A 25,126-nucleotide genomic window follows, 5' to 3' on the forward strand; every position below is an offset into this window, starting at 1 on the left:
TTGCCCTAAGTTGCACTGGTTTTATTGTGCTATTGAACAGCAGAGAGATAAATCTGTAACTGGGATCCAACAGTGCAGGTTTTACCAGAAATCCTGAAGTGGTAGATTTGTATGGCCATAGTAGCTGAACTATGGGTGAGATGGATTCAATGTGCTAAGCTGAATTATGTTACTGTTTTGCAGACCTATATGTGGAGTGACTGGCATTCAGTCTTCTCAGAATCACATTCAGCACTCAGCTGCTGCTGCCATTGCACTACCCCACTGTTCCCATGCAGGAGGTACTGGCTCATCATTGGCCTATCGCACCCGAATGGACACCTCTTCTTCACCCATGTTAATGTCTTCCAGTCCACAGACCCCTCAGACACAGGAGCAAAATGGGATCTTAGACTGGCTCAGGAAACTGCGGTTGCACAAATACTATCCTGTCTTCAAACAGCTCACAATGGAAAAGGTAGGGCAGTAGATTAAGCAAAGGGAGCCAGTTTTTAAATCATACTTATGTTCTCTAGTGCAGAGACAGAGGCTGCAAACATCTGCATCAACAATTGCAGGAGTTATTGGCAAATACTGTGAAGGTTTTGCTCTCTTGAAGCAATAATATTTTGATGAAAGCCTTTCTATTTTGGCTCGGTGTTGTGTCTGGGACCTGGGCTGTTCCACAGCTGCCTCCTATTTAGAAAACTGCTTGAAGATCCAACTTGCATGCAGCCTTAGGAGCTATGCTTTGGTTCCCTGTTCATCCCTTTGATATGCAGTGCATAACTAAAATTTGTAAAGTTTTTTTTTTTTAATTCTGCTTCTTTGTGGATTTTTCTCTGAAAATATTTGGTTATCCCAATTTATAAAAGAATAAATTCATAGACTTTTGACATGAACATTAGTGTGGCATGTACCTGCAAGTGAATGTGAGGTGGGTTTTTTTTCTGCAGAAATTCTTGTGGAAAACCAATCACTTTTGTATTTACATAGTAAGAGTCACAAATGGTATCTTTGTGTGCTGGCTTTTATCTAAATGGAATACCTTTACAGCATTTACCCAGCTCCATCTATAAAATTCATGTCCTCTTACTGTCTTGAACGCCCTCCAGTGGAGCAAATGCTTAGGTTGAGCTAAGTCTAAATTGGGGTGGCTTTGTGCTTGCTGGTTGTAGTATGTTTGGATTTAATTCTAATCTGTTACCAGAGTTCTGATTCAATTTTCTTCATTATGTGAGGGAAATATATAGGGTTTTTTTCTCTAATAAAGTAGCAAAACTGTGCATATTCTAGCATGTTTTTAAAAAGCATGTGTTGTTATGCATACTTTGCTGCCTTTAATTTTCATTACATTATATTATAAATGTGTATATTTCAATTTCATATTCTATGTCTATATTTTATTTTAAGATTTAATTTTGGAGTATATTTTCTAATTAAGCTGATGAGATGATTGCACATTGATTTCTGTGTTAAATGACACAACTAGGTAAACTAGAGTGTTTTTGTTTGGGTTTTTTTTGTTTTGGTTTGGTTTTGTTTTGTATTCAGAGAATCATATCCTTAAACCCTTTATAGCACAAAGTTCTATTTAAATTATGTACACAAATTACTTCATCTTTATTGTGAGTAGTTAATATAAGCACATACCTAATTAATCTACATATGTTCTTTCTTTTGTTCTGGTCCCCCACACTTTTTTCTACATTGATTCTATAGTTAAAAACTAGAGAGTTTTTTGAATTAACACATGTTAAAAAAATTGCTTTAAAGTTGCTTTTCAGAATTCATCTCTACTGAAAATGTACATAAGAATATTCCAGGCTGTAAAACTAAGCTCACATTTTTTTCTTTACAAGTTTCTGAGTCTTACTGAGGAAGATCTGAATAAGTTTGAATCCCTCACCATGGGAGCAAAGAAGAAGCTCAAGACCCAGCTAGAGTTGGAGAAGTAAGTGGAGAAGTAAGATTTCTGTGATGGTCTTTGCTTTCTAGTGCATAAGCCTACCAGGATTCACAGCTGTAAATATAGGTAATGCTTATCTCCCTTCCTCTGAAGTTGTGTTGGTTACTTTGAAAAGCTCTTACTAGATAATATTTAGTACTTAGTGGTTTACTGTTGCCTATTCAGGGTTGTGGTAAGAATCACCAAATGGAAAGAATTTGTGAACTCTGTTTTAAAAGGATACAACGACCCAGTTGTAACATAAATACCTGTTGTCACCTGGTCTCAGGAAGACCACAGCTTCATGTGGTGAAGGTGATATAAAGAAGGTGACATAATATTGCCAGTGCTTTGTGCAGTATTAATAACCCTTTGGGGAAACTGATGCAACAGACTGTCCTATTTTTTGCATCTCCTCTTAGAGGGAAATGTTTATTCTGAAGTTACTGCAGTTACTTAAAAAGTAATTAAAAACCCAAATCCATGCCCATTTATCAAAGCTCCTTGACAGCACTTTTCATCAGTTTCAGTTTTTCCAAAGTGTGTTTACGAAAAGAAAACTTTGGGCTGCATTTGGCTTTTCTCTTTGGTTTTGGTGTGCATGGCTAGGCTTTAGGATGTGCTTATGTGGTAGAACTTAGTCACTGTTGGATAATATTTTCCCTTGTACAAATAAAAGCATTAGTAGCTTCTTGCCAGCAGTTATATTTGGACTATACCAAGATTGATGTGATTTCCAAATGTTTTCAGTTCAAATTAGCATAGCATTTAGTGTATTATTTAGTGGTCTCTGTCTGCTTCAGTTTCATTCCGAAATTGATTTATCTATTGTGATTTAGCCAGTTTGTTTCTTCATATGTTTCTCCATTACCCTATAGAGAAAAGTCAGAGAAACGGTGCCTAAACCCCACAACACCTTCTTCAGTTACCAGCAGTGGCGTGGCAAGGGTTCCCCCTACTACACGCATAGGGCAAATCCAGAGTATTCGTGGCAACCATGCTGCAGGTAAGAAAGAGGAGCAGAGGACACTGCTCTGCTCTCAAGGCTGAATGTGTCCTTGCACAAGAGTAAGCTCATTCTTACTGTGCTTTTTCACCAACCTGCCATAAGCTTTTTCTTCCAAAATGTCATTGGCTTAATGGGAGCAATCAAAAAGTTTAATTCCTTACTGTGAGGGTGGTGAGTCACTGGCACAGGGTGCCCAGAGAAGCTGTGGCTGCCTCATCCCTGGCAGTGTTCAAGGCCAGGTTGGACAGCGGTTGGAGCAACCTGGTCTAGTGGAAGGTGTCCCTGCCTGTGGCAGGGGGTTGGAATTAGATGAGCTTAAAGGTCTCTTCCAACCCAAACCAGTCTGAGATTCTGTGTATATGTAGTGCAATAAAAAGTAGTTTCCTCCTTGTGGCTTCATGTGAATGGCTGGCTGCACGAGTCAGCAACTTCCTGCCTCCAGACTTCTGCTCCTTAGCTGATGCATGTGTCTGTAAATCTTGACCATCACTGTATGTTAGATGGTGTCATGAAACAATTGTAATTAGGTACTGCCAAGTAGGTGTTACCATTCTTGTTTGTGCTCCCTGATGGCTTGTACATCCTTTATCTGCAGAGCTGAGAGTGGATGTGGATCAGCCAGCCCACCCACTGCCCCCTGAGGGCAGCTCTTCTGAGTACTCCAGCTCTTCTTCCAGCCCCATGGGGATCCAGACAAGGGAGGAGAGCTCGGACAGCGCCGAGGAGAACGACAGACGTAAGCAGAACCAACCAAAGAGGGTGCCTGTGTTGCACAGCTTTGTCTAATGAAATAATTGTATTTATAGATGTTTCTGTCCCTAGGTTTAGAGATTCACTTAGGTGGTTCAGAAAAGGAGAAGTCAGTGATGTTGCTGAACCATTTCACTTCCAGCTCTGCCAGACCCACAGCTCAGGTCTTACCAGTGCAAAACGACACGGGCTCCAATCTGTCCAGCCACCATGCTCTGCCCATGCAAATGATGTCAGCAGCCTCTACTCACATCACCCCCATTCGGATGCTAAACTCAGTGCATAAATCAGAGCATGGCAATGCAGACATGAAGCTACTTTCATCGTCAATGCATTCTCTTTTATCTTTAGAAGAGAGAAATAAAGTTTCTCCTGGATCTAGGAGCAGCATAAAAGTGGAAAAGAGCTTTGGAAATACAGTGGTGGATGCTATGTCTACATCTTCTCCCCACCAGCCCTTGCAAGTGCTGTCAGGGGCTACTGAGAACATCTCACCCACTTCTACTATTAACTTTGGTCCTCGAACCAAAGCTGTGCATGCTTCAACTCTGGACAGAGTGATAAAAACAGCTCAGCAGCCAGGATTAATAGTAGAAACTAGTACTGCTGCCACTGTAACATCCAGCACAGTCTTCCATGTGGCTCGTCCACCCATCAGACTCCTGGTGTCTTCATCTCTTCCTACTGATTCTGCCATTGCTGGACAGACTTCCTGCTCCAGTAATATGCAAATAACAGTGTCTCCTTCAATAATAAATCCTCGAACTGCTCTGTACACAGCCAACACCAAAGTTGCCTTCTCTGCAATGAGCAATGTGCCAGTGGTGCCAATGAAAGGCAGCTTCTGTGCAAACAGCAACACAGCCTCCTCCAGCAGCCACCCCTCCATGTCTTTTGTGACCACGGCCAATCTGCCCAGCTGCCCCACACCCAGCTCCAGCCCCAGCCCCACGCTCTCCTCTGTTGCCGAGAACAACTTCTACAGCAGCAGTAGCAGCAGCGGATCCGCAGGGAGCATCCCAGTACCAAACCAGAACCACCACCACCATCACCACCAGCAGCTGCAGCCGCCTGGGTGCATGGTGTGCAGCTCCTGCGGGTGTACTGGGAACTGTGGATCAAGTGGTATGACCATCAGCTACACTAACTATTTTCAGCATCCATTTTCAGGCCCATCAATGTTTACTTTTCCATTTTTGCCCTTCAACCCTTTGTGTAGTAACAGCTACATCAACACGCAGCAGTACAACAGCAGCACAGCATTCCCCATGGTCCACACCACTTACAACAGCGGTATAGCAGTGGACTCTGTGATGACTGGACAGTCGACGTTTGCAGTACCGCCAATGCAGAACTTTATGGCAGGGACAGCAGGGGTGTATCAGGCACAGGGAATGATGGGAAACAGCAACAGTTCAAGTTACAAAAAAAATGGGAATCTCTCCTGTTACAACTGCGGGGCCAGTGGTCACAGAGCTCAGGACTGCAAACAGCCTCCGATGGATTTCAATCGACAAGGTAAAACAGAAAGAGGGACTGATGCAGGACATGGCTTACACATGGAGTGCTGTGCTTAGCCAAGGGGAAGGGGTGCATGCCCTGAGGGCTGGAGGGAGGCTGATGGCAGTGCCCTGTCTTTAACTTCTGATTTGCATAAGCAAAAATCTTGTTCTTGAAAGCTGGTGGGGTTTAGCTGTATTTGTAAATTGAACTTGGTTTTCTGCAGACCCAGTGCAAGGACATAGGGCCCAAGTAAGGTCCAGGGTCAGACCTGGGTGCTCTGCAAGGCAAGGGGAGAAGCATGGAGGGAGGAAAGGAGCTTCTGTCGACAGGTTGCAGCTGAACTGTTGCTGCTTGTACCTTGCCATCCAGGTCATCTTTGGTTCTAATGGCAAGTTCCCCAGGAAGTTTACCAGCTGAACAGCTCTGTTCCCCCTTTCCCTTCCTCCCCAAAATAGTAACCTAAAGAATTACTGTTCAGATGTTCCTGAAGGTCCTGTGTTTGCTGCTATAATTATTTTTTAGGGCATATTGCTTACACAGTTATAGCCCAGGCTTCTTCAGGAGAGAGCTGCAATCCTTAATTCCAGGTGGGAAACCACTAAGAGAGAAACATTACTTTTGCTGAGAGCACTTTCTAGTCCCATTTTAATTTATTTTGATTGACATACTGTGGTGGGATAATTCGCATGTGGTATAGGTTTAAAAAATGAAATATGAACTTTTGACTCGAGGGAACTGCACTGAGGTGCTCATTTTACACAGTGTCTTGTCTGTAGTGGGTGTCTGTATTTGGTTTTATATGGTGCAGACAAGTATTTGAATACTATAAATTAACAAGTTACTCTAATTTTGAGGCAGCAATTGAGAGCACTGCTAAAATGTACATAATTAATGGTGTTTCTGTGGATAATATTTTGATAGTGGCCAGTGGGGAAGAAGTGACACTGCCTCATCAGTCCTAATTCAGAGAAATTCAGAAACACAGTCCAATCGTTATTAAGCTGAATTTTATTTCATAAATTAAATTTCCATTTAAACTATCCCAAATGAATTTTTGCTAGCCCTAAAACTATATCTAAGCCAGTGACGCTGACTGTGTAAAACCAGGCTTTGATTTTTAGCTCCACCAGCTGCAGATAGATGTTTATCAGCCTCTTCTGCAGCTTCAGTGACATGCTGCAAGCCAGTGTTCTACTGTAATATTGTTCTGTGTCTAAGAAGCAGATTGTTTTAGAAAGTGCAGAGAAGTAGTGGATGTGAGGGGGTTGATGTTGTTTAATTCCTCTGTTTCCTCTCCCCCAGGTACGTTTAGGCTAAACTATGCTCCTCCCTCTGAAGGTCTTGACTCCACTGACTGATATTTTATCAACTGGCAAGAAAATACTGTAAGCCATGGAGATATAAGGAGACTGAAAAACAAAGCTGAAACTTCCAGTTGCTGTTAAGCTTGATGTATTTTTTTTATTCAAAGGTGCTTTACTTTATTAGACTAGGTAGAAAATCTAGCTTAAGGGTGCATCAAACCCATTTTTGATTGCCAAATTCAAACTGGGATCTTGTTGGAACTTCTGAGTACATGTCATAGGATTGATGGATGGTGGAGCTGGCCTGATGCAAGTACAACATCCGAGGTACTTTCTTTTTGCTGGAGCACATTGCCATATGCAGACTTCCGAAGGTGAAACGTCAAAATCCAGGGCAGCTACATTCTGAAATGGAAGCTGGAGGCTGAAGGTGGGAGTGGCTTTTTGCCAGAAGGACTCTGGCACCCCTGGGCTAGGTAAAATGTCTACTTTTTTTTCAAAAGTGATCAGGCACTGATCTCTGGGATTTTTAAGGATTACACTACAGAAGAATGTAAAACTCTTAAAGCTTTCTGCACTTTTAGCAGTGTCACTCTGAGACCAGTGCAAGAGGCAAAAGTTCCAACTTTCAACAGTTGGCACCAGCAAGCTATGTGACTTAACCACACAATCTGAAGTCTCTCCTTTCCCTTCCAGAACACACATGGCAGTTTTGGTTCCTTCTGGAAACAAACTTGTACTTCATTGTCTCACTTATTACTAGATAGTGCTAGGTTCCCAGCAGTGGAATAAGCTTAGTTTTCAAGGGTCCAAGTCCCAGAGACTCCAGAGTTATAAAGGCTTCAAGGATATATTCCTGTAATACACAAAACCTTTGTGTCCTGTTACTGTATTTAGGTCTCTTTCACAGAAACCTTATTATTCTGCTTTTGTAAATGAATTTTAAACCATCCTAAAAGGAAAAAAAAAACAAACCAAAAACCACAAACCCTCTGGCAGCAGTTTGTAAGCTTTTGCTTTACTTTATATAAAAAATACCCCTTTGACTCCTACCCTGAGGCTTTTGCTACAGGATTCAGAAGTGGTAGAAGTCAAACATGTAAAAGGTAGTAAACATTATTATCAAGACTTTGGAGGATTACTCATCAGCCTCCGTTGCAATAGATTGTAGATGACTAACTTTGGTGCTAACTACTTAGTGTACATCATTTGTGGGTGACAAATCTAAAGTAGGACTTGAGAAGAAGCCAAACAAATCTTGAACTGCTAATTTGAAACAGTTTGGTCCTGTCTGGTTGAAAGAAGATACTAATCCTCATGGTTCACCCAGGGAATCTGATGGCATTAGATGGGTGAGGCCTTCTCTTTAAAACATCTGACATAATATCGACATTTGCTTACTGTAATTGAGAAGACACCTTGAAAGTCTGAAGCTTTGTTTATACTTGGAGATATTTCTTACACCCATTTAAACCACACCAGGACAAAGAGTATTTGTAGTGGTGCAGCCAGGTTTGCTTGGAAGCAAGGGAAGTTGTATTGGAGAAGGTTGTAGAGCTGCCCTGAGCGGCCTTAGCAATGAAACATTCATGTGAGGGGGTGACGCACTAGCTTGACAGCTGAGACCTTTCTGGACCATGTTCATAGGAAAGAAATGTTCTGGGCCATCCTTTAGTCCTGTGTTCTCAGAGAGTGGTTGTCAGCCTCACCAGGGAGGTGAGCAAGAATAAGGACCGTTGCTGAAGAGGCACAGCAACGTGAAATGGCCAAGAAGCAGGCTCAGTCCAGGTAGTGATCTGTGGCTTGTAGTGGATTTGGCTTCATGAAAACCCAAATCTAAATTTGCCTAACATTCAGTTTTAAAACAAACAAAAAAAAGATTCATTTTTATTCCTATGCAATGAAGAAAGTTTTGTGTATCCCCAGCTCAGCTCACGTCCTGCAATACTGCATGCACTGTGGAGATTCTTCCTTCACTCTGCCCGTCGTAGAGGAGGTTCCCTGAATTCTAACAACCAACCTTCAGACCTACAACACTGAAGTGATGAAAACTGACAATGCAATTTACTTTGCCTTAATGAGCTTGAGACAATGGTAGGAACAATCTGTCGTATTGTGTTATGCTAAGGAAACATGCAGTTTTCAGTGGTGATGTTTACTCTTTACAGTTTGGAGGGTCTCTCCAGTGGCCTGGAACATGTGCTGAAAGCTAAACCTTATTTTATTGGGGGGGATTCACTTTTTTTTAAACAATATTTTAAAACTGAATTGTGTTTAAATAAACTGTATTTCAACACACAAGCAAGTGTTACAATCCCTCTCAAAATAGCAAAAATCAACAGCAAAAAAAATTAATACTAATTTCTGTGCCAGTTGTATTTTGGTTTAATGCCTAAGGCTGGGAACAGTGTCTTGACTAATATTTATCACAGTCTCAAAACTGTAACAAAAGGACTGTAAAACTGAACTTCTGTTCAGCAAACTTTCATTCCTTTCTTCCGAGCTTTCTTTTGGGATAGTTTCCTTTGTGTAAAGTTAAGCCTGATGTTTCTTAAACTGGCTTCTGTGTACTTTTAGGTAACAGTTTTAAGTGATGGAGTCTGGGTTTAGAGTAAGTTCAACATCAGAGGTCTCAAGTACCTTAAATCAGCATGAGTGTTTGATGAGCCAACAGCAATTCCCAAGCCTTCCCTATACCCAGTGAGCTGAAGTTCCAGATCTGTGAGCAAATGCTGTCCACTTTAAAGTACCAAGAACATCCCAAGTTGGTAAGTCTGAACAGAGCACTTTAGTTCCATAGAATAATCTTTACAACTGTTTTTAAAGGCACAAATCCATCTTTTTACTTCCAAAAAGCAAGGCAGCTTGGTTTAGAATTGTAGTTCCAGCTTCATTGGCTGAAAGAAACAGTTCTTAAAGCCTATTTTTATACATTGAGAGATGAAGATTTCAAAGAAAGCTATTTATTCCTGTCTGTCCTAGAAGTATCAAAAGAATTAATTCTCAAAATGGATTTCACTGTGGAAGAGAAGTGATTTTTAAATGTAAGGTGGAAAGGACTCCTGAGTTCTCTCCTGCAGGGGCACATAAAAGTTAGTGCTCAAGGGAGTGTCTGAATGGGGGCTACAGGGATGCTGGGGAAGGACTATTCATTAGGGACTGTAGTGATAGGACAAGGGGTAACAGGTTGAAACTTAAACAGCAGAGGCTTAGACTGGATATAAGGAAGAAATTCTTTACTGTGAGGGTGCTGAGGCACTGGAATGGGTTGCCCAGGGAGGTTGTGAATGCTCCATCCCTGGCAGTGTTCAAGACAAGGTTGGATGAAGCCTTGGGTGATATGGTTTAGTGTGAGGTGTCCCTGCCCATGGCAGGAGGGTTGGAACTGGATGATCTTGAGGTCCTTTCCAATCCTAACTATTCTATGATTTTATGAGTGAGTGATGTGCGGTGCCTTCTCAGAAGTGGTTTCCATTTGGGAGTGTTGGTGATGGAAATACTTTAAATAGGATGGAATTTCCAGCAAGCTCCTCCTTGCACTGGCAGCCTGCAAGTTAAGCATTAATAAATAGGCTAGGGTTGCCACTGAACAGCAGGAGGGTGAAGAAGGAAGCCTTATGTTAGCAAGTGGGGTATGGATCAGAGTTCCATGAGACTTCTTCAAACAGCATATTGCACTCCCCTTTATGTGAAACCTTTTCATACCATGGTCAGTAAATCTTAGCAAATTAAGTGCTAGACTTCCAAAAATAACGGACTAATGCTAGGCCTTTACCATTACCGCAGTTCCATTCTGTGCTATTGCTGGCTGGCAAGCTGCAGGGTGAGAGGGTACTTGGAAATGAAACAGGGCCTGGTGGCATTCAGAGCAATGCTCCTCCCCAAAATAAACCTGACATCGTCTGAACCCCCAGAGCATTGGTTCACTGCCTGGTTTTTAGTCTGGAATGCCATTAAATGAGAGGGATGTGGGCAGAGAAATCTGTGACTGAGCACTTCAAGAGGCCCAGAAATATGTTGGGTGGGTGAGGCCATGGCCCAACAACACCTCCTGTACCAAACCCTTGGAACTACCCCTTTGCTCCCTTCCATTTTTCTTAACATAAGGAAGAACCATGTTGGTACTGAAGCAGAAAGCAAATCCTGCGTATTTGCAAGTGCAGTTTAACAGCTTCTCTTGGACATAACTTTCCACTAGGAATGAAACTCCTGTTCCATTTGAGCCATTTGTTTCTTTTACTTCTGTCAATTCTAGTATTACAAATTGCGCATGTAACTTTATAAATATTTTAAATAGTTTTTGAAATATTTAATATTCAGCTAATTTGATTTTGAATTGTAAATGTCAGGTATTCTGGTATTGGGATTTTTATGTTTTATTATACTTTGTTAAAAGTAAAATTGTACATTTTTAGAATGTTTTTATCTATCTGAGTAAATTTAATGTATGGAAAATAAAGAGTTAAACAGAATCCCTTTGTATTTTTGTTTTGCTTTGGGGGGGGGGTTGGTTTGTTTAAAGGGGCTTCATCTGTGTGGGGGCTTCTCCTGCCTGGCACTTACTGATTCCTTTAATTGCTGCTGCTGTCTCTCCACCCATAGACATCTGGTTGTGAAGCACAGACATATTGTGCTTGCAAATGCTCCATTCCCAGCTGAGCCAAGGAAGCCAAGCTTCTCTGAAAGGGTTTGTTGCCAAGAGTATCTGTAGCCCAGCTCTGGTGCCTACCCAAGGCAGCATTATGGGGGGACAAGCAGGAAAGCTTTGGCCCCTGTTCTGTAAGAAGGTGGCAGCTGAGCCTCTGGGCTCCACTCAGCCATCTCTTGTCAGCCCTCATGTGCTGACTGCATGGGAGTGAGCAAGAGGAATTGCCAACTTGCTGTATCCTTAAACCTTCTGTGGCTGGTGCCTGGGCTCATTCCCGAGGAGCAAAATCCCACTTGTGAGAGCATAAGGATTCAGAAGCTTTGAGGGAGAGGTAGGTCAAGCAGGAGCAGCAAAATGGAGATATGCAGATACACCCTGGGCTCAGTGATCAGCACCATCAGGTCCTGTACCTAAGTAAGCTGTCTAGAAATAACCACATGAGCCATTGGGATGTAATCAATCTGTATTGGCACTGTATTAAGTTTAAAAAAACAGTTTGTACAGGAGTATCAATCATGTAATTACAAGTATGGTTGTCAGTTATGAGTTAAACAATTTCTTACACAAAACTAAATATAGAAGAAGCTGCATTTAAAAGTTTACATTAGAGTACAAACACAAAACAATAAAAAAAATCCCAAGTCAGTCAGCCTTGTGAAGGTGATGCATGCAGAGATGTGTAGGTAGTACAAAGTGTACACCTTGCTGAGCTAGAGTGCTGAGGCGCAGTAGTAGTATTGCTTCTTTTCCCCCCATTATAGTAAATTAGTGTCCAGTAAAAGATGCAGTTAGTTCACAGACACATAATATATATGAGTAATCTCATCCTGATATGCTTCACTTGACAGCAACTCTAGAGGAGAAACAGGTCCTACACCATACCATTTCTCTGCTCAGGACAGGCCTAATACCAGGATCTTCCCAACCCCATGCAAGTGGCAGGAAACATCAGTGACAGCAAAAATTATTTGCTCATCTCTGGACAGCAGCTCCTGGGGCTGAGCTGCTTCCGAAAGCCGTTCTCCATGACCCAAAACAAGTGCCAGACTGGTTAAGCTGCATGGGCTGGTAATTCCAGTGGCAGTTCCAAGTCCAGCACTAGGTAGAACAGGAGGGGTACAACAAAGCCATTGGAGGGCTTGAACATGCCAGCCCTGCCAACAGAAGGAGCGAGGACAGGTGCTGCTCATGTGTCAGCCAGCACGGGCCTGCTCCATGGCCAGCCACACACATCCCAGCAGCCCCAGTGGTGCTGGCAGGTCCCTCCACTAACTCCTCCTGGCAGGCTTTTCTGAGCAAGGGAACGGTCAAACCTTCAGGCTGGGGGGGGGGGGGGGGGAGTCTTTAGGAAGCAAGCTCATATGAACAGTGTTTCACTGAACACACAGGAATTGGAAATTCATAACAGACTGGAGTTTATTTCAATGTTACCTGTCCAGGTGTGTATTTTACAGTTAAACACTTCCTAAAACTACAAAAAAGCTGTGGTGTTTGGTATGAGTATTTCAGAAACTGGCACCATTCCTACATTTGAGGTGCCACAAAAAACAGAGACAAAAAGAGCTGGACTCCCCCAGCTCACTTCAAGCGCTTGCCTTAAATCACTGCAGCACTGACATGAGTCTGATCGAGCTGCAGAATACAAAGCTCCACTTTGGAACATTAAAACATATTTGCTCTCATAAGAAGCCTTCCCATTATTTAAAAAAAGAAAGCTTTAAGGAATCGGGTAGATTTTCTAGAAAACTGTCACAAAACACTTTAGGTACTCCCTGGTGCCTGTTTGCTTGTTAAAAGTTAATCAAGTGTCCCTTTATTTGCAATGGTCACATGCACAATCGGGTTCCATTCATAAAGTCCAGAAATGGAAATGTGCCTGTGTGGAATATTACAGCAGGTTTCAAAGCTGGAGGTGCTCGTCTGTACTGTTTAATAGTCACAAAAAAAGTAAAGTAAGATGAGACACCTGCTAAAGCAAGATTATGCTAAGGTACTGAGAGCATAGGTGACATATGTTTCTTTTCCTGGGGGGTGTGTGGGGAAGAATGGGGGTGAAAGCCAAGGGCAAATCAGAATGCTAGGCTAGAAGCCACTTGCATGTCACAGATGGAAGACTACACTCCAAAAGTCTCCTGAGAGGCATACACCATGTACAGGAACCCATCCTCATCCTTCTCGCTCTCGTACACCTCGGATATGGGTGTGGAAACACTCACCATGCTGTGTCCATTCACCAGGAGGAAGAACGCCTGGTTGGAGTTCAGCTGCAGGCGTCGCCTGTGAGGGAGAGGTTAGGGGAGCAGAGGGGGAAGGAGTGTGACAGTGATGACTTGGCATTTCCACAGACTTCATAAAGGCTTTACAACAGATGACAAAACAGTCCTCCACCACTGGCAGCAGTAAGATGACCCCACCCAAAGCAACCCCACCACTGGAGAAGTCATTTGCTTCCCACCGCAAAGTTCTACTAAGTTCAACTACTCAGCCCAGTCAGACGTATCCACTGGCAGAAGCCCTTATTCCTCTGGAAAAGCTCCACTTGACAAGGACTTTAAACTGAAGGGAAAAGGAGAAGCCAAGGTGATCCCAGTACAACCAGGGAACACACAAGGCCTTCAGGCACCTTGGCTCACACCTTAGCTCATAGAATCATAGAATCATAGAATAGTTAGGGTTGGAAAGGACCTTAAGATCACCTAGTTCCAATCCCCTGCCATAGGCAGGGACACCTCACACTAAACCATGTCACCCAAGGCTCCATCCAATCCAGCCTTGAACACTGCCAGGGATGAAGCATTCACAACTTCCCTGGGCAACCCATTCCAGTGCCACACCACCCTTACAGTAAAGAATTTCTTCCTTATATCCAATCTAAACCACCCCTGTTTAAGTTTTAACCTGTTACCCCTTGTCACTACAGTCCCTCACCAGCATCCCTGTAGGCCCCCTTCAGATACTGGAAGGCTGCTATGAGGTCTCCACGCAGACTTCTATTCTCCAGGCTGAACAGCTCCAACTTTCTCAGCCTGTCTTCATACAGGTGGTACCCAGGTCCCCTGATCATCCTCATGGCCTCCTCTGGACTTGTTCTAACAGTTCCATGTCCTTTTTACGTTGAGGACACCAGAACTGCACACAATACTCCAAGTGAGGTCTCATAAGAGCAGAGAAGAGGAGCAGGATCACCTCCTTTGACCTGCTGGTCACTCTCTCTGGAGACAGTGTTCTGACAGGAAAATGGATATTTGGTACATGAGCTCTGAATAACTCCGAGGGATACAGCAAGGCCATGGGAGGCTCAAGGAAGCCTAAACAAGCAAGATAAGAAGAAGCTGTAATTCACTGAGTTATGAGAACTGTGGACTGTTGGCAAGTGTTCGAGGTCAAGTTCTCACACCTGTGCTTAACCAATTATATGTTAGTCACTAAGGGTCTTCAAGACAAGTATCCAATCATGATATGCCAAAGTGCTGTAGGTGTGTGTAAGCAATAGTATATAAGGAGTTAATGCTTTGTAATAGATGGCTTCTTGTCTGATCATATTGGTCTCTGACTGAGTCCTTTCCGCGGCAACTCTCCTTTTGAGGCAGCCCAGAATATGGTTGGCTTTCCGGGCTGCAAGCTCACACTGCCAGCTCATGTTCATTATATCATCAACCAACACCCCCAAGTCCTTCTCCGCAGAGCTGCTCTGAATCTCTTCTCTGCCCAACCTGTAGCTGTGCCTGGGATTGCTCCAACCCAGGTGTAGGACCTTGCACTTGGCATGGTTGAACTTCATGAGGTTGGCATTGGCCCACCTCTCAAGCGTGTCAAGGTCCTTCTGAATGGCATTCCTTCCCTCCAGTGTGTCAAACGAAACACAGCTTGGTGTCACTGTCAAACTTGCTGAGGGCACACTCAATCCCACTGTCCATGTTAGCGACAAAGATGTTGAACAGGATCAGTCCCAACACCGATCCCTGAGGGACTCCACTCATTACTGATCTCCAACTGGACATTGAGCCATTGACCGCAACTCTTTCCAACCCTAACCATCCTATGATTCTATGTGGAGGTACAAGCAAAGAAAGAAGGAAAGAACAACAGATCAAAAAAAGCTTCCTGTCACTTCTGCTCACTGCTGAGGGGCAGCAGCAGCTGGGAACAAGGCTTTATTTAGCCTTCCAGACACAGCCCTGGAAAGGGACCCTTCCAAACCCAATCTCTCATCACCCCAAAGACACCAGTCTGGGAAAAGGCAGCAGCTGCCTGAGGGCTGGGAAGGACAGACCTTGCTATGCACAAGAGGGGCTGGCAGAGGACCAAGTCCAGCTGGTACCAAGTTATCTATTAACAATAAAGCCAAAGCAAAAAGCTGGGAAATATCCTTCAGGTTGCTGTTAACCTTTTTGCCCAGGGCCTTTAATGTTCATGAGAAATTCCAGAAAACTTGGGCAATCTAGATCCTGCTTCCAAAACCCTATCTCACTTTCTTACTCGTGTAAGAGCTGGGATTTGTTCGCAACAGACAGTTTCTGTACAAGCCTTAGAGGCAGGGGACTGGACAACCTGGATAACTCTCAGTTTTTACAGCTTATGGCCTCCAGGAACCAGCTCCCTGCTACACCATGACAAACAAAAAGCAAACTCTGGTTTGTTGCTAACTTCCAAGTTTACCACTTGAGAACTTTTACTAATCAATAACTATTCCTTCTAAACCAGGAGAAATGCACTTCTAGCAGAAATTTTGACCACACAACTTCCACTCCATGGCTATTTTGCCTGCTCTTGTAAGTAAAGCTGCAGCACCAGAGTTGAGCAGTTCTCAAGCCACAGTCTGTGCAAACAGCTGGGACAAAGACACTGGCCTGAAGGGGTAGTTTCTTCAGGCCTCAACACCATCATTGAGGGAAACCTCATTTCAGGATCAAAGGGTGCCAACATTTACCCTGAGCAATAGCTCAGAGCTCTGGCTGTGAGCTCACACTCCCCCTCGAGTGGGTGGGAAGAGGCAGGAACTCCAGAGAGGGACTCCCAAGCCGAACACCAAGAAGGCAGCCTAAAATAGCCAAGCAGGAAGCATTGAAGCCCTGGGCCCGAGGCACCAGTGTTAGATGGGGATTCAGAGACTCTCTCATATGTCTCAGGGAGACAGTTATTTCTCTTGAGAGTAGACTAACAGCTCAGCAATTTTCAGAGGTTTGGGTTTTTTTTTTCCTGCAAAGCCAAAGTACCAATTTGTCCTAGTGATGATACCAAGGGCCCATTAGATGAAATTTTATTTAAAGAGTTCCCAAATGCATGCACCAGATGGGGAATTAACAAAGAAACAGTCTTAGGCTGATGCAACTTACACTGAAATCACAGCATACTACCTGATAATTTTGATTAGCTCACTCATGTTGACATGATCTGGCACCAGGAACTTGGTCTTATCCAAAACTGGAAGCTGCTTCTCTCCCTTGTATCTTTCAATGATCACCTAAGGAAAAACACAAAAAGAAAGGAGCAAAATATGTGAAAGGCAGAAACCATGTCTGGTGCTCTTATCTCCCCCCACCATTCTAAACACAACAAAGTATGAGCATTTATGCTAAACTCCATTTCCCCTCCTTTGTGAATGCAGCCTCTCACATCTGAAAAGAAACAATTACTATTGTCTTCATGTGCTCCCCTTGTTATGCTCACAAGAGTCACTGCTCAAAGGGGGAACAAACAGGGATTTAGCAGCACACATTCACAGCTTCAGTGCAGTTTTACAACTGCAGTTAATTTGCTGGAATCATTTAATCTAGCATTGAATTGCCCAGCAACAAGGAAATCCATGATTTGTAGAAAAACTCTAAGAACTCGCCAACAAAGTTTAAGTCTACAAGCAGGTATTCTTTAATGTGGCTCCAGGAGACATGGGAGATAGCTCCTCCAAGCGTGTCTCACTCAAGAGCAAAAAGCCGTGATTATATAGTCATCAAACATACATATTCATGACATTACATGCATATTCATAACACTACTTATACATGACATCACTCTTCTAGAAAACTCCTCCCGCATGCGCACAATAATGTGCTACTTGTCTTTGGGACTCTTGGTGGTTATTTCTTCATCTTCCTCTTCATCACTTTGTCCTTTTGTTGAACTTCAGAGTTGGCCAGCCTTGCTGTCTGTTTGCCATCTCCTTAGTTGGTTCTAACTGGTTTCCCTAAACATTGCCTGAAGAGTTCTCTTCATTACCACTGTTACAGAGTTCACATGGGATCGAGGTCACTTAGTTATAAGCAAAAGGTTCGTTCTATATACAACGAGCTATCCTTCATTATAGAATCATAGAATAGTTAGGGTTAGAAAGGACCTGAAGATCATCTAGTACCAACACCCCTGCCATGGACAAGGACACCTACATAGATTCATAGAATCACAGAATCATAGAATAGTTAGGGATGGAAAGGACCTCAAGATCATCTAGTTCCAACCCCACTGCCATGGGCAGGGACACCTCACACTAAACCATATCACCCAAGGCTTCATCCAACCTGGTCTTGAACACTGCCAGGGATGGAGCATTCACAACCTCCCTGGGCAACCCATTCCAGTGCCTCACCACCCTAACAGTAAAGAATTTCTTCCTTATATCCAGTCTAAACCTCTGCTGTTTAAGTTTCAACCTGTTACCCCTTGTCCTATCACTGCAGTCCCTAATGAATAGTCCCTCCCCAGCATCCTTACAGGCCCCCTTCAAATACTGGAAGGCTGCTATGAGGTCTCCATGCAGCTTCTCCAGGCTGAACAGCCCCAAATTTCTCAGCCTGTCTTCAAACTGGCAAAGGCTCTGACAGCACCACCTGAGTCTTGGAAGGCGGACGAAGGGACTGTGAAAATGTAGACCTTGGGCCCACTGTACAAGAGGATCTGGTTTGAGAACATCTTAAGAACGTGAACGTACACAAGTCCACAGGACCTGATGAAATCCATCCATGGGTCCTGAAGGAGCTGGCGAATGAAGTTGCAAAGCCACTGGCCATCATATTTGAAAAATCCTGGCAGTCAGGTGAAGTTCCTGATCACTGGAAAAAGGGAAATATAACGCCCATTTTTAAGAAGGGGAAAATGGATGACCCGGGAATTACAGACCACTCAGTGTCACCTCTGTGCCTGGCAGAATCTTGGAGCAGATTCTCCTGGAAGGCATGCTAGGGCACATGAAAAACAACAAGGTGGTTGGTGACAGCCAGCAGGGCTTTACTCATGGGAAATCCTGCCTGACCAATTTGGTGGCCTTCTATGACGGGGTCACGGAAATGATGGACAGGGGTGGAGCAGTTGACGTCATCTACCTGCACTTGTGCAAAGCATTTGACACTGTCCCACACAACATCCTTGTCTCTAAATTGGAGAGACATCAATTTGATAGGTGGAGCACTCGGTGGGTAAAGAACTGGCTGGATGGCTGCACGCAAAGAGTTGTGGTCAAAGGCTCAATGTCCAGCTGGAGACCAGTATCGAGTGGTGTCTCTCAGGCATCGGTGTTGGGACCGGTCTTGTTTAACATCTTTGTCAATGACATGGACAGTGGAATTGAGTGTGCCCTCAGCAAGTTTGCTGATGACACCAAGCTGTGTGATTCAGTTGATATGATTAATTCAAGATTTCTAGATAGTAACTACCAAATTCACAAGGAAGTTGCAGATTTGCCAATTTAAGCAGCACCCTGCCCAGCAACTGTATATAGCTCCTGCTTTTAAGAAATGATCTCAGAATCTGTGCATTCCCGCTTCCACAGCCATGTGGGGTTTGTTGCTTTTAAAGCAATGGTCGCAACGTGACACCATCTGTTTGGAACATTTCCGTGCTTACAGGGCCTGGCTGTGTCGATATTCAGAATCTGCACAGATTAAGAGATAGCAAGCCAATTATTTTTTTTTTTTTATTTTGGAGTAAGACTTCCTTACAGCAGTATAAATAAATGCTGGCTCATTCTGGGGAAAAAAAACCCCACACCATTATTTTTCAAAAGGCAGACCATAACCAATAGATAACATTTCCAACAGCAAAATGAAAGATGTTGACAGCATGGGAGGGATTTACCAGCTAGCGTGACACTGCCATCTTATCTCAAAGCTAGGACACAGACAGGCAACTCCAAGGATCCCAGTAGGCCTCTGTCATCACTGGGAGTTTGCATCACTGTACTTTCACCAAGTTGTGTAGGTCCCTTTGGATTTTTGCAAGTAGTATGTCCATGGCTGACTTAAAATGAGAGTTTTGCTATAAATCAGTGGTTTTCCATCTGTGGTCACAGAGCTTGGGGGCTACAGTGATCTGTGAAAGGTGGGTGTAAAAGTGTGACCAGAAGGTTGAGGGAGGTGATCCTGCCCCTCTACTCTCGTGAGAACTCACTTGGAGTATTGTGTGCAGTTTTGGTGTTCTCAACATAAAAAGGACATGGAACTGTTGGAACAAGTCCAGAGGAGGCCACGAGGATGATCAGGGGACTGGGAACACCTCCTGTATGAAGACAGGCTGAGAAAGTTGGGGCTGTTCAGCCTGGAGAAGAGAAGGCTGCGTGGAGACCTCATAGCAGCCTTCCAGTATCTGAAGGGGGCCTACAGGGATGCCAGGGAGGAGCTCTTATTAGGGACTGTAGTGACAGGACAAGGGGTAACGGGTTAAAACTTAAACAGGGGAAGTTTAGATTGGATATAAGGAAGGAGTTCTTTAATGTGAGGGTGCTGAGGCACTGGAATGGGTTGCCCAGGGAGGTCGTGAATGCTCCATCCCTGACAGTGTTCAAGGCCAGGTTGGACAGATCCTTGGGTGATATGGTTTAGTGTGAGGTGTTCCTGCTCATGGCAGGGGGGTTGGAACTAGATGATCTTAAGGTGCTTTCCAACCCTAACTATTCTATGATTCTATAAAAGCAATCTTTGGTCAGGAAACATCCTTTTGGGAAAACTGTACATTCCAGAAAAGTAAAAAACAAAAAAAAAATCTGCTGCAAAACAGAACTTGTTCCCATGCCTAACAGCACAGTAAAACAGCAGCAGCAGCTTTGAGATGAAACAGTTTAAAGCTGAACAGAAGCTGAAAACCTTTTGGTTTCTATCCAACATGGAAGCAACAGCTGCTTTGTTAATGAAGCTGTACTGGAAGTGCAGACAGTTTGCAAGCAGTCTGCTCACAGCAGAATTTACACTCACAGGGATCATCAGCTCTCATCACTGAGTACTAAAGGCTGATGCATCCAATACAGTTCTCTCTTCCATCCCCCAAGATCTCCTAAGACCATCCCTGTTCCAGCCATATGTATTTATTGCTTACTCCAGTGACACCCATCACACAAAGCCCACCAGCTGCAAAGAACTCATCATCAACAGAACATGGTGGGCTGATGCCAACTTCATGAAGTTTAACCATGCCAAGTGCAAGGTCCTGTCCCTGCCCATGGCAGGGGGTTGGAACTAGATGATCTTGAGGTCCTTTCCAATCCCAACTATTCTATGATTCTATGATCCATGCCTTTTGCTTCCTAGGATGCTTTACTTTGCATTTGTAACCTCTAGGGTGCCATAAGTAAAAGAAAACAAATATTCAGGCAGCATTTGGAGACGACCAGCTAAAGAATAAGAAGGTAAGGGCTGATCTCTTAGAGGTGAGGGGTTTAACAGCCAAGCAGCATTTCTGGGCCCTCAAGCACAAGCCCATTTCCCAGAAGACAAACATTTCTGTCTCAGCACATATTGGTGATAAAAGGTGGATCTGTCTCTACATTACTGTGTATTCTCCTTGGTTAGCCCCTGCAGAATCTTCTTTTGGAGAAGAAAAACAGAGATGAGGAGAGCTGAGCATTCAATGGAATCTCAGAACCAAGCAAGGGTATAGTTTTCTTTGAAGTTACAACACACAACTGCAATACACAGGAAACCCCACTTCCTCCAGTCCCATCTAGTACCTTGCTCTGCTACACCAACTGCTGGCTACTCATTTTAGAATGTTTCTGAAATCCAGGCTTAGTGACCCTGAGCAGCCAAACTTTCATCTGGTCTCATCAGGACAGCACTTTCACACGTTTCTGACTAAGAGGAATATGAGACTGGAAATAGAAGTGAAAAATGAAAAGAATCAGACTTACTGGTATTTTAGTTGGGTGCTGCTCTCGAATCAGCAGTACATCTTCCACTCTTTGCTCTGTAAGAGATTTATAAAAAGCCTGTTCAAAATTCCACACTTAATGCTGTTATTACCTTATTTCTCCACCACTGAAAACTGCATGTTAGCAAAAGCAAATTCAGGCAAAGTAGTTTTCAAATGGAACAGCACTGTCACAAGTAAAACCTCTCCTGTGACTGATGACACTTTGCTCCTTAACCCAATGTGACAAGTACTACATGCACACTATCTATCCTAGAAAGTGTTGAAGGAGACAGCTTCCTCCCCGCACCCCCCTCATTTTCTGCACACTAAAGCAAACATTTAATCTCAAATTTATGGCACCAAATTATACCACCTAAGTGTCGTGGTTTAAAACCCAACCACAGTCTCTCTCTCACCCCCCCCCCCGGTCTTTCCCCCCCCCCCATTCCTGGAGGGATGGGGAAGAGAATAAAAAGAATGTAACTCCCATGGGCTGAGATAAGAGCAGTCCAGTAATTAAGGTATAACACAAATCACTACTGCTATGACCAATAATAATAATGATAGAGGAAATAAACAAGGGAAGAGAATACGATACTACCCACCAAAATGAGCCTGACCTGGAAGAGAGAGAGCCCTTCAAGGGAACTCCCAGTTACCTTCCCGGGCATGATGTGCTGTGGTATGGAATACATCTTTGGCTAGTTTGGGTCAGGTGTCCTGTCTCTGCTTCCTCCCGACCTCCCCTCCTCTCTGGCAGAGCATGAGACTCACAAAGTCCTTGACCAGAGTAAACATTTGAGCAGTAACTAAAAACATATCTGCTATCAGCACCGTTCCCAGGCCGAAAGTTAAAACACAGACTGCACCAGCTACCAAGAAGGAGAGAAAAAAAAATGACTGCTACTGCTGAACCCAGCACACCAAGTTAATGACTAAGTATTCTGTACAATTTCTATGAGATTCCAGAAGAGGAAATAGTAAACAATTATGTGACAGCTGAGACCAGCCGAAGCCTGGCAGCATCAACTTACCCTGTGCATTCTGGTATTATCAAATTACAGTTTTCTGTTTTGATTATGCTGCACCCATTGTTGCAGAAGCCGTTGGTAGGTTCTTCTGTACCTAGACATTGCACTACTCCCTGTGCCAGTTTTCAGGATAAAGTTTACCTCTCAAGCATAAATATTAATAACACAGCACAGATATTATAAACCAGGCTAAAGTACATGTCCCAGACAAAGTAAATAGGTGCAGTTGCTTTTAAAGTCAGTTGCATCTGCTTATACACTGACTACTTTCAGATTCAGCAAACTCAATTTTAACCTCACCAGTCTTTTTCAGTGGGTCGGGGCTTTCCAGGTCATCTCCATCTTATAAACACTTCTCAGAGAGGAGATTTAATGTTGCATCACAGTTTTAACAAACACTCAGCTAGGGAGAAGTGCTTCTCATAGGAGAGGAAGAGCTTAGATCAGCACCCATCAGCCCAACCTGCTGCTGGTATGCTAATGCACAGGACACATTACCTGTCCCCTTGCTCAGCAGTAACATCACTCAGCTCTCCATTAGTCCATATTAAATTTGGGTGCATGAAATACATCCATGTGCCTTTTTACAAGCCTGGTTAAGGATATGCAACTCACATGGATCACAGTTTTGAGCTGGAGATGAATCAAGCTGAACTAAGGCAAGGAGCATGTAAATCCTTCACCTGACTGCAGGACTGAGAACCTGAAAGCCATCCTGCTTCACATCCCACAGTGCAGACCATGCTCTTACAGACCAGCATTAACACTCCAAGGGCAGAGGCAGAGATTACTAGCTAATTAAAATAATTTTTAAGATCAACCAGAAACACAAGAGATACAGAGAGAAATGAGACCAACCATCAACCTAGAAAGCACAGGATTTAATTAACTTTGCAACTGAAACAGGTTTGTTCACTGCAGTGTTATTCAACAGAACTCCCTGGAATAGCAGGAACATAAACCGGACAAATCATTGAGATTATTGCATATGGCATGCTCAAAATCAGGCTTCTGTCAGCCACAGATAAACACTGTTCTCTGATGACATTAGTTGCAGTGGCAACTGCTTGACTGCCATCCTAGCTGAACTTAATACCTGCAATAGAGGCTGCTGACAGGCAATGGGGTCAACAATAGTTTTGGAAGACTCCAAGGGGCAACTTAAACAGAGACTTTGTTAGATCAAAATTCTCTCTGTTTCAGTGCAGAGAATGGCTTATGGCAAAGGGTGAGCATATCAGAAAGCTCTCTTAAGCTGCTTGACTTTAACCCAAAAGCAGAAGGAACAGAAAATCTGGATCAATTACTTCCATCAATTCCATTTTACATATGGGATTTTATAGTTCGTGCAGAAATAGGTTATGCTGCCAGTTCTTGTTATCCTCGGAGCATTTCAGCCTACCTCAATGACACACATGAACAGATACCAAGCTCTTTGATTGCTTTGGCCCCATCCTAAGCACAGAAAGAAGTGTTGGCACTGCTCTATCAAGGCTGTTCCTTCTAGAAAGAGACTAATCTCATTTCCCCAGCCATCATTACACAGCTCTTTTCAATGCCTTGATAGTTTTCAATAACTAAACGGAGACAGAAGGCATACATCCTGATCCACTCATGGCTCCCTGGGTAGAGAATTCCTCACCCCACACCAAATACCAAACTTCAAGTGGAGCTTAATTCTCCTCTTAATAGCACAGATGAGGCTGGACGCTGAGCAGACACATCGGAAGGACGGGCAGGCCCAGCTCCTGACACACAACGTAAAGCTCCTGGGAATTTTGCAGTCGATAATGGATGTGAAGAGGCCATCTCCCCATCCCAAGCCCTTCTCCCAAAGCAGAGCTCACCCTGACACAGTACTGTGTTCACCTCCACACCTCATTCATCACCCCCGGACACCCGAAACAGAGACGTAGCACAAGCTCCCAGGCTCGCCCGTCTTACCGGCGAGCGGAAGCCGGCCCGGGGGGTGTTTCCATCTCAGTGCCGAGCAGGACGGTGACTCCCCTTCCTCCCCAGCACCAGGGATACCCGCGCAGCCCTCGCGGAGCGGCACGACGACACCGGTGATCGGAGCAGGGCGGCCGGGCCCGCTCCGGCCGCAGAGCCCCGCTGTCAGCGGAAGCCGGCCCCAGCCCGGGCTGCTTGGAGATCTCCGAAGCTCCTACTCAGACCTGTCCCCTCCCCGCTTCGCCGATCCCTCCATCCTGCAGCCAGGGCAGCAGCCGCCACCGGCCTGCCCCGCCGGCCGCCTCCGAGCGAGGAGGCCCAGAGGGGACCAGGACAGCCGGCGGACCCTGTCAGCGACCCGACCCCGCCGCGTCCCTTCCCGGGGGGGCTCACCGAAGGTGCGGCGCTGCTTGAAGCTCTTCTCCGAGGGCATGGCGGCGGCTCAACACAGCGACGGCAAACAACCTTAATGCCGACCTGCGACTCCACCGTCATCTGACGCCGCGCGTCACGGCGAGGCGGGGCAGATATGGCTGCGGAGACATTTTGAGTGTGGCGGAATGGGCCGTCTGTCGCCGCCCGGCTGGGTGGTGCTCCCCGATGCATAGTCCCGTGGGGTGCGTGGTCACTCTTCGAGCTCTGTCATGTTCCTGCTCGGTGACACAGCCATGACTGTCTCAGAGAGCCCTGCCACTGTAACCTCACAGCCATGGCTGTCTCAGAGAGTGTCACCGAAAGTCGGAAGAATAAAACTCCTTAACACCAATGTATCATTAAGACGCAGGCATTATTTATTGCAGCGCTGGCTGGGTGCTAGGTGGAATTTCCACAAATCAAGCACACCCCATGCTGATTTCGTCCATTATATTTATACACAAAAATTACAAGGTA

General features: G+C 44.4%; 2 protein-coding genes across 3 annotated transcripts in view; one reads left to right on the top strand and one right to left on the bottom strand.

Moving 5' to 3' along the window:
• The window catches only part of LOC117438195 (zinc finger CCHC domain-containing protein 14-like), an 83,910-nt gene extending 74,198 nt beyond the window's left edge, over positions 1 to 9,712 (top strand). Inside the window, exons 8-13 of the mRNA XM_034073677.1 lie at positions 184 to 457; positions 1,842 to 1,933; positions 2,806 to 2,933; positions 3,532 to 3,672; positions 3,759 to 5,204; positions 6,492 to 9,712. Coding sequence (XP_033929568.1) covers positions 184 to 457; positions 1,842 to 1,933; positions 2,806 to 2,933; positions 3,532 to 3,672; positions 3,759 to 5,204; positions 6,492 to 6,547 — 2,137 coding nt within the window. The 3' untranslated portion in view covers positions 6,548 to 9,712. The remainder of the gene's footprint in view (positions 1 to 183; positions 458 to 1,841; positions 1,934 to 2,805; positions 2,934 to 3,531; positions 3,673 to 3,758; positions 5,205 to 6,491) is intronic.
• A 1,874-nt stretch (positions 9,713 to 11,586) lies between these two features.
• On the bottom strand, positions 11,587 to 24,772 carry LOC101872447 (microtubule-associated proteins 1A/1B light chain 3B). 2 transcript variants are annotated; one of them, XM_034073683.1, is made up of 5 exons: positions 24,629 to 24,772; positions 21,253 to 21,308; positions 16,499 to 16,605; positions 13,358 to 13,418; positions 11,587 to 12,239 (listed from the first exon to the last, which is right to left on the bottom strand). In XM_034073683.1, the coding sequence occupies exons 1-5, from the start codon at positions 24,666 to 24,668 to the stop codon at positions 12,114 to 12,116; spliced, it is 390 nt and encodes a 129-aa protein (XP_033929574.1). In that variant the 5' UTR covers positions 24,669 to 24,772; the 3' UTR covers positions 11,587 to 12,113. The 2 variants fall into 2 exon arrangements, with proteins under 2 accessions (XP_033929574.1, XP_033929575.1); XM_034073684.1 differs by having other exon boundaries at positions 11,587 to 13,418.
• Positions 24,773 to 25,126: the final 354 nt, after the last annotated feature.

Source organism: Melopsittacus undulatus, assembly GCF_012275295.1.
Source record: "Melopsittacus undulatus isolate bMelUnd1 chromosome W unlocalized genomic scaffold, bMelUnd1.mat.Z SUPER_W_unloc_1, whole genome shotgun sequence".
Taxonomy (NCBI): Eukaryota; Metazoa; Chordata; class Aves; order Psittaciformes; family Psittaculidae; genus Melopsittacus; species Melopsittacus undulatus.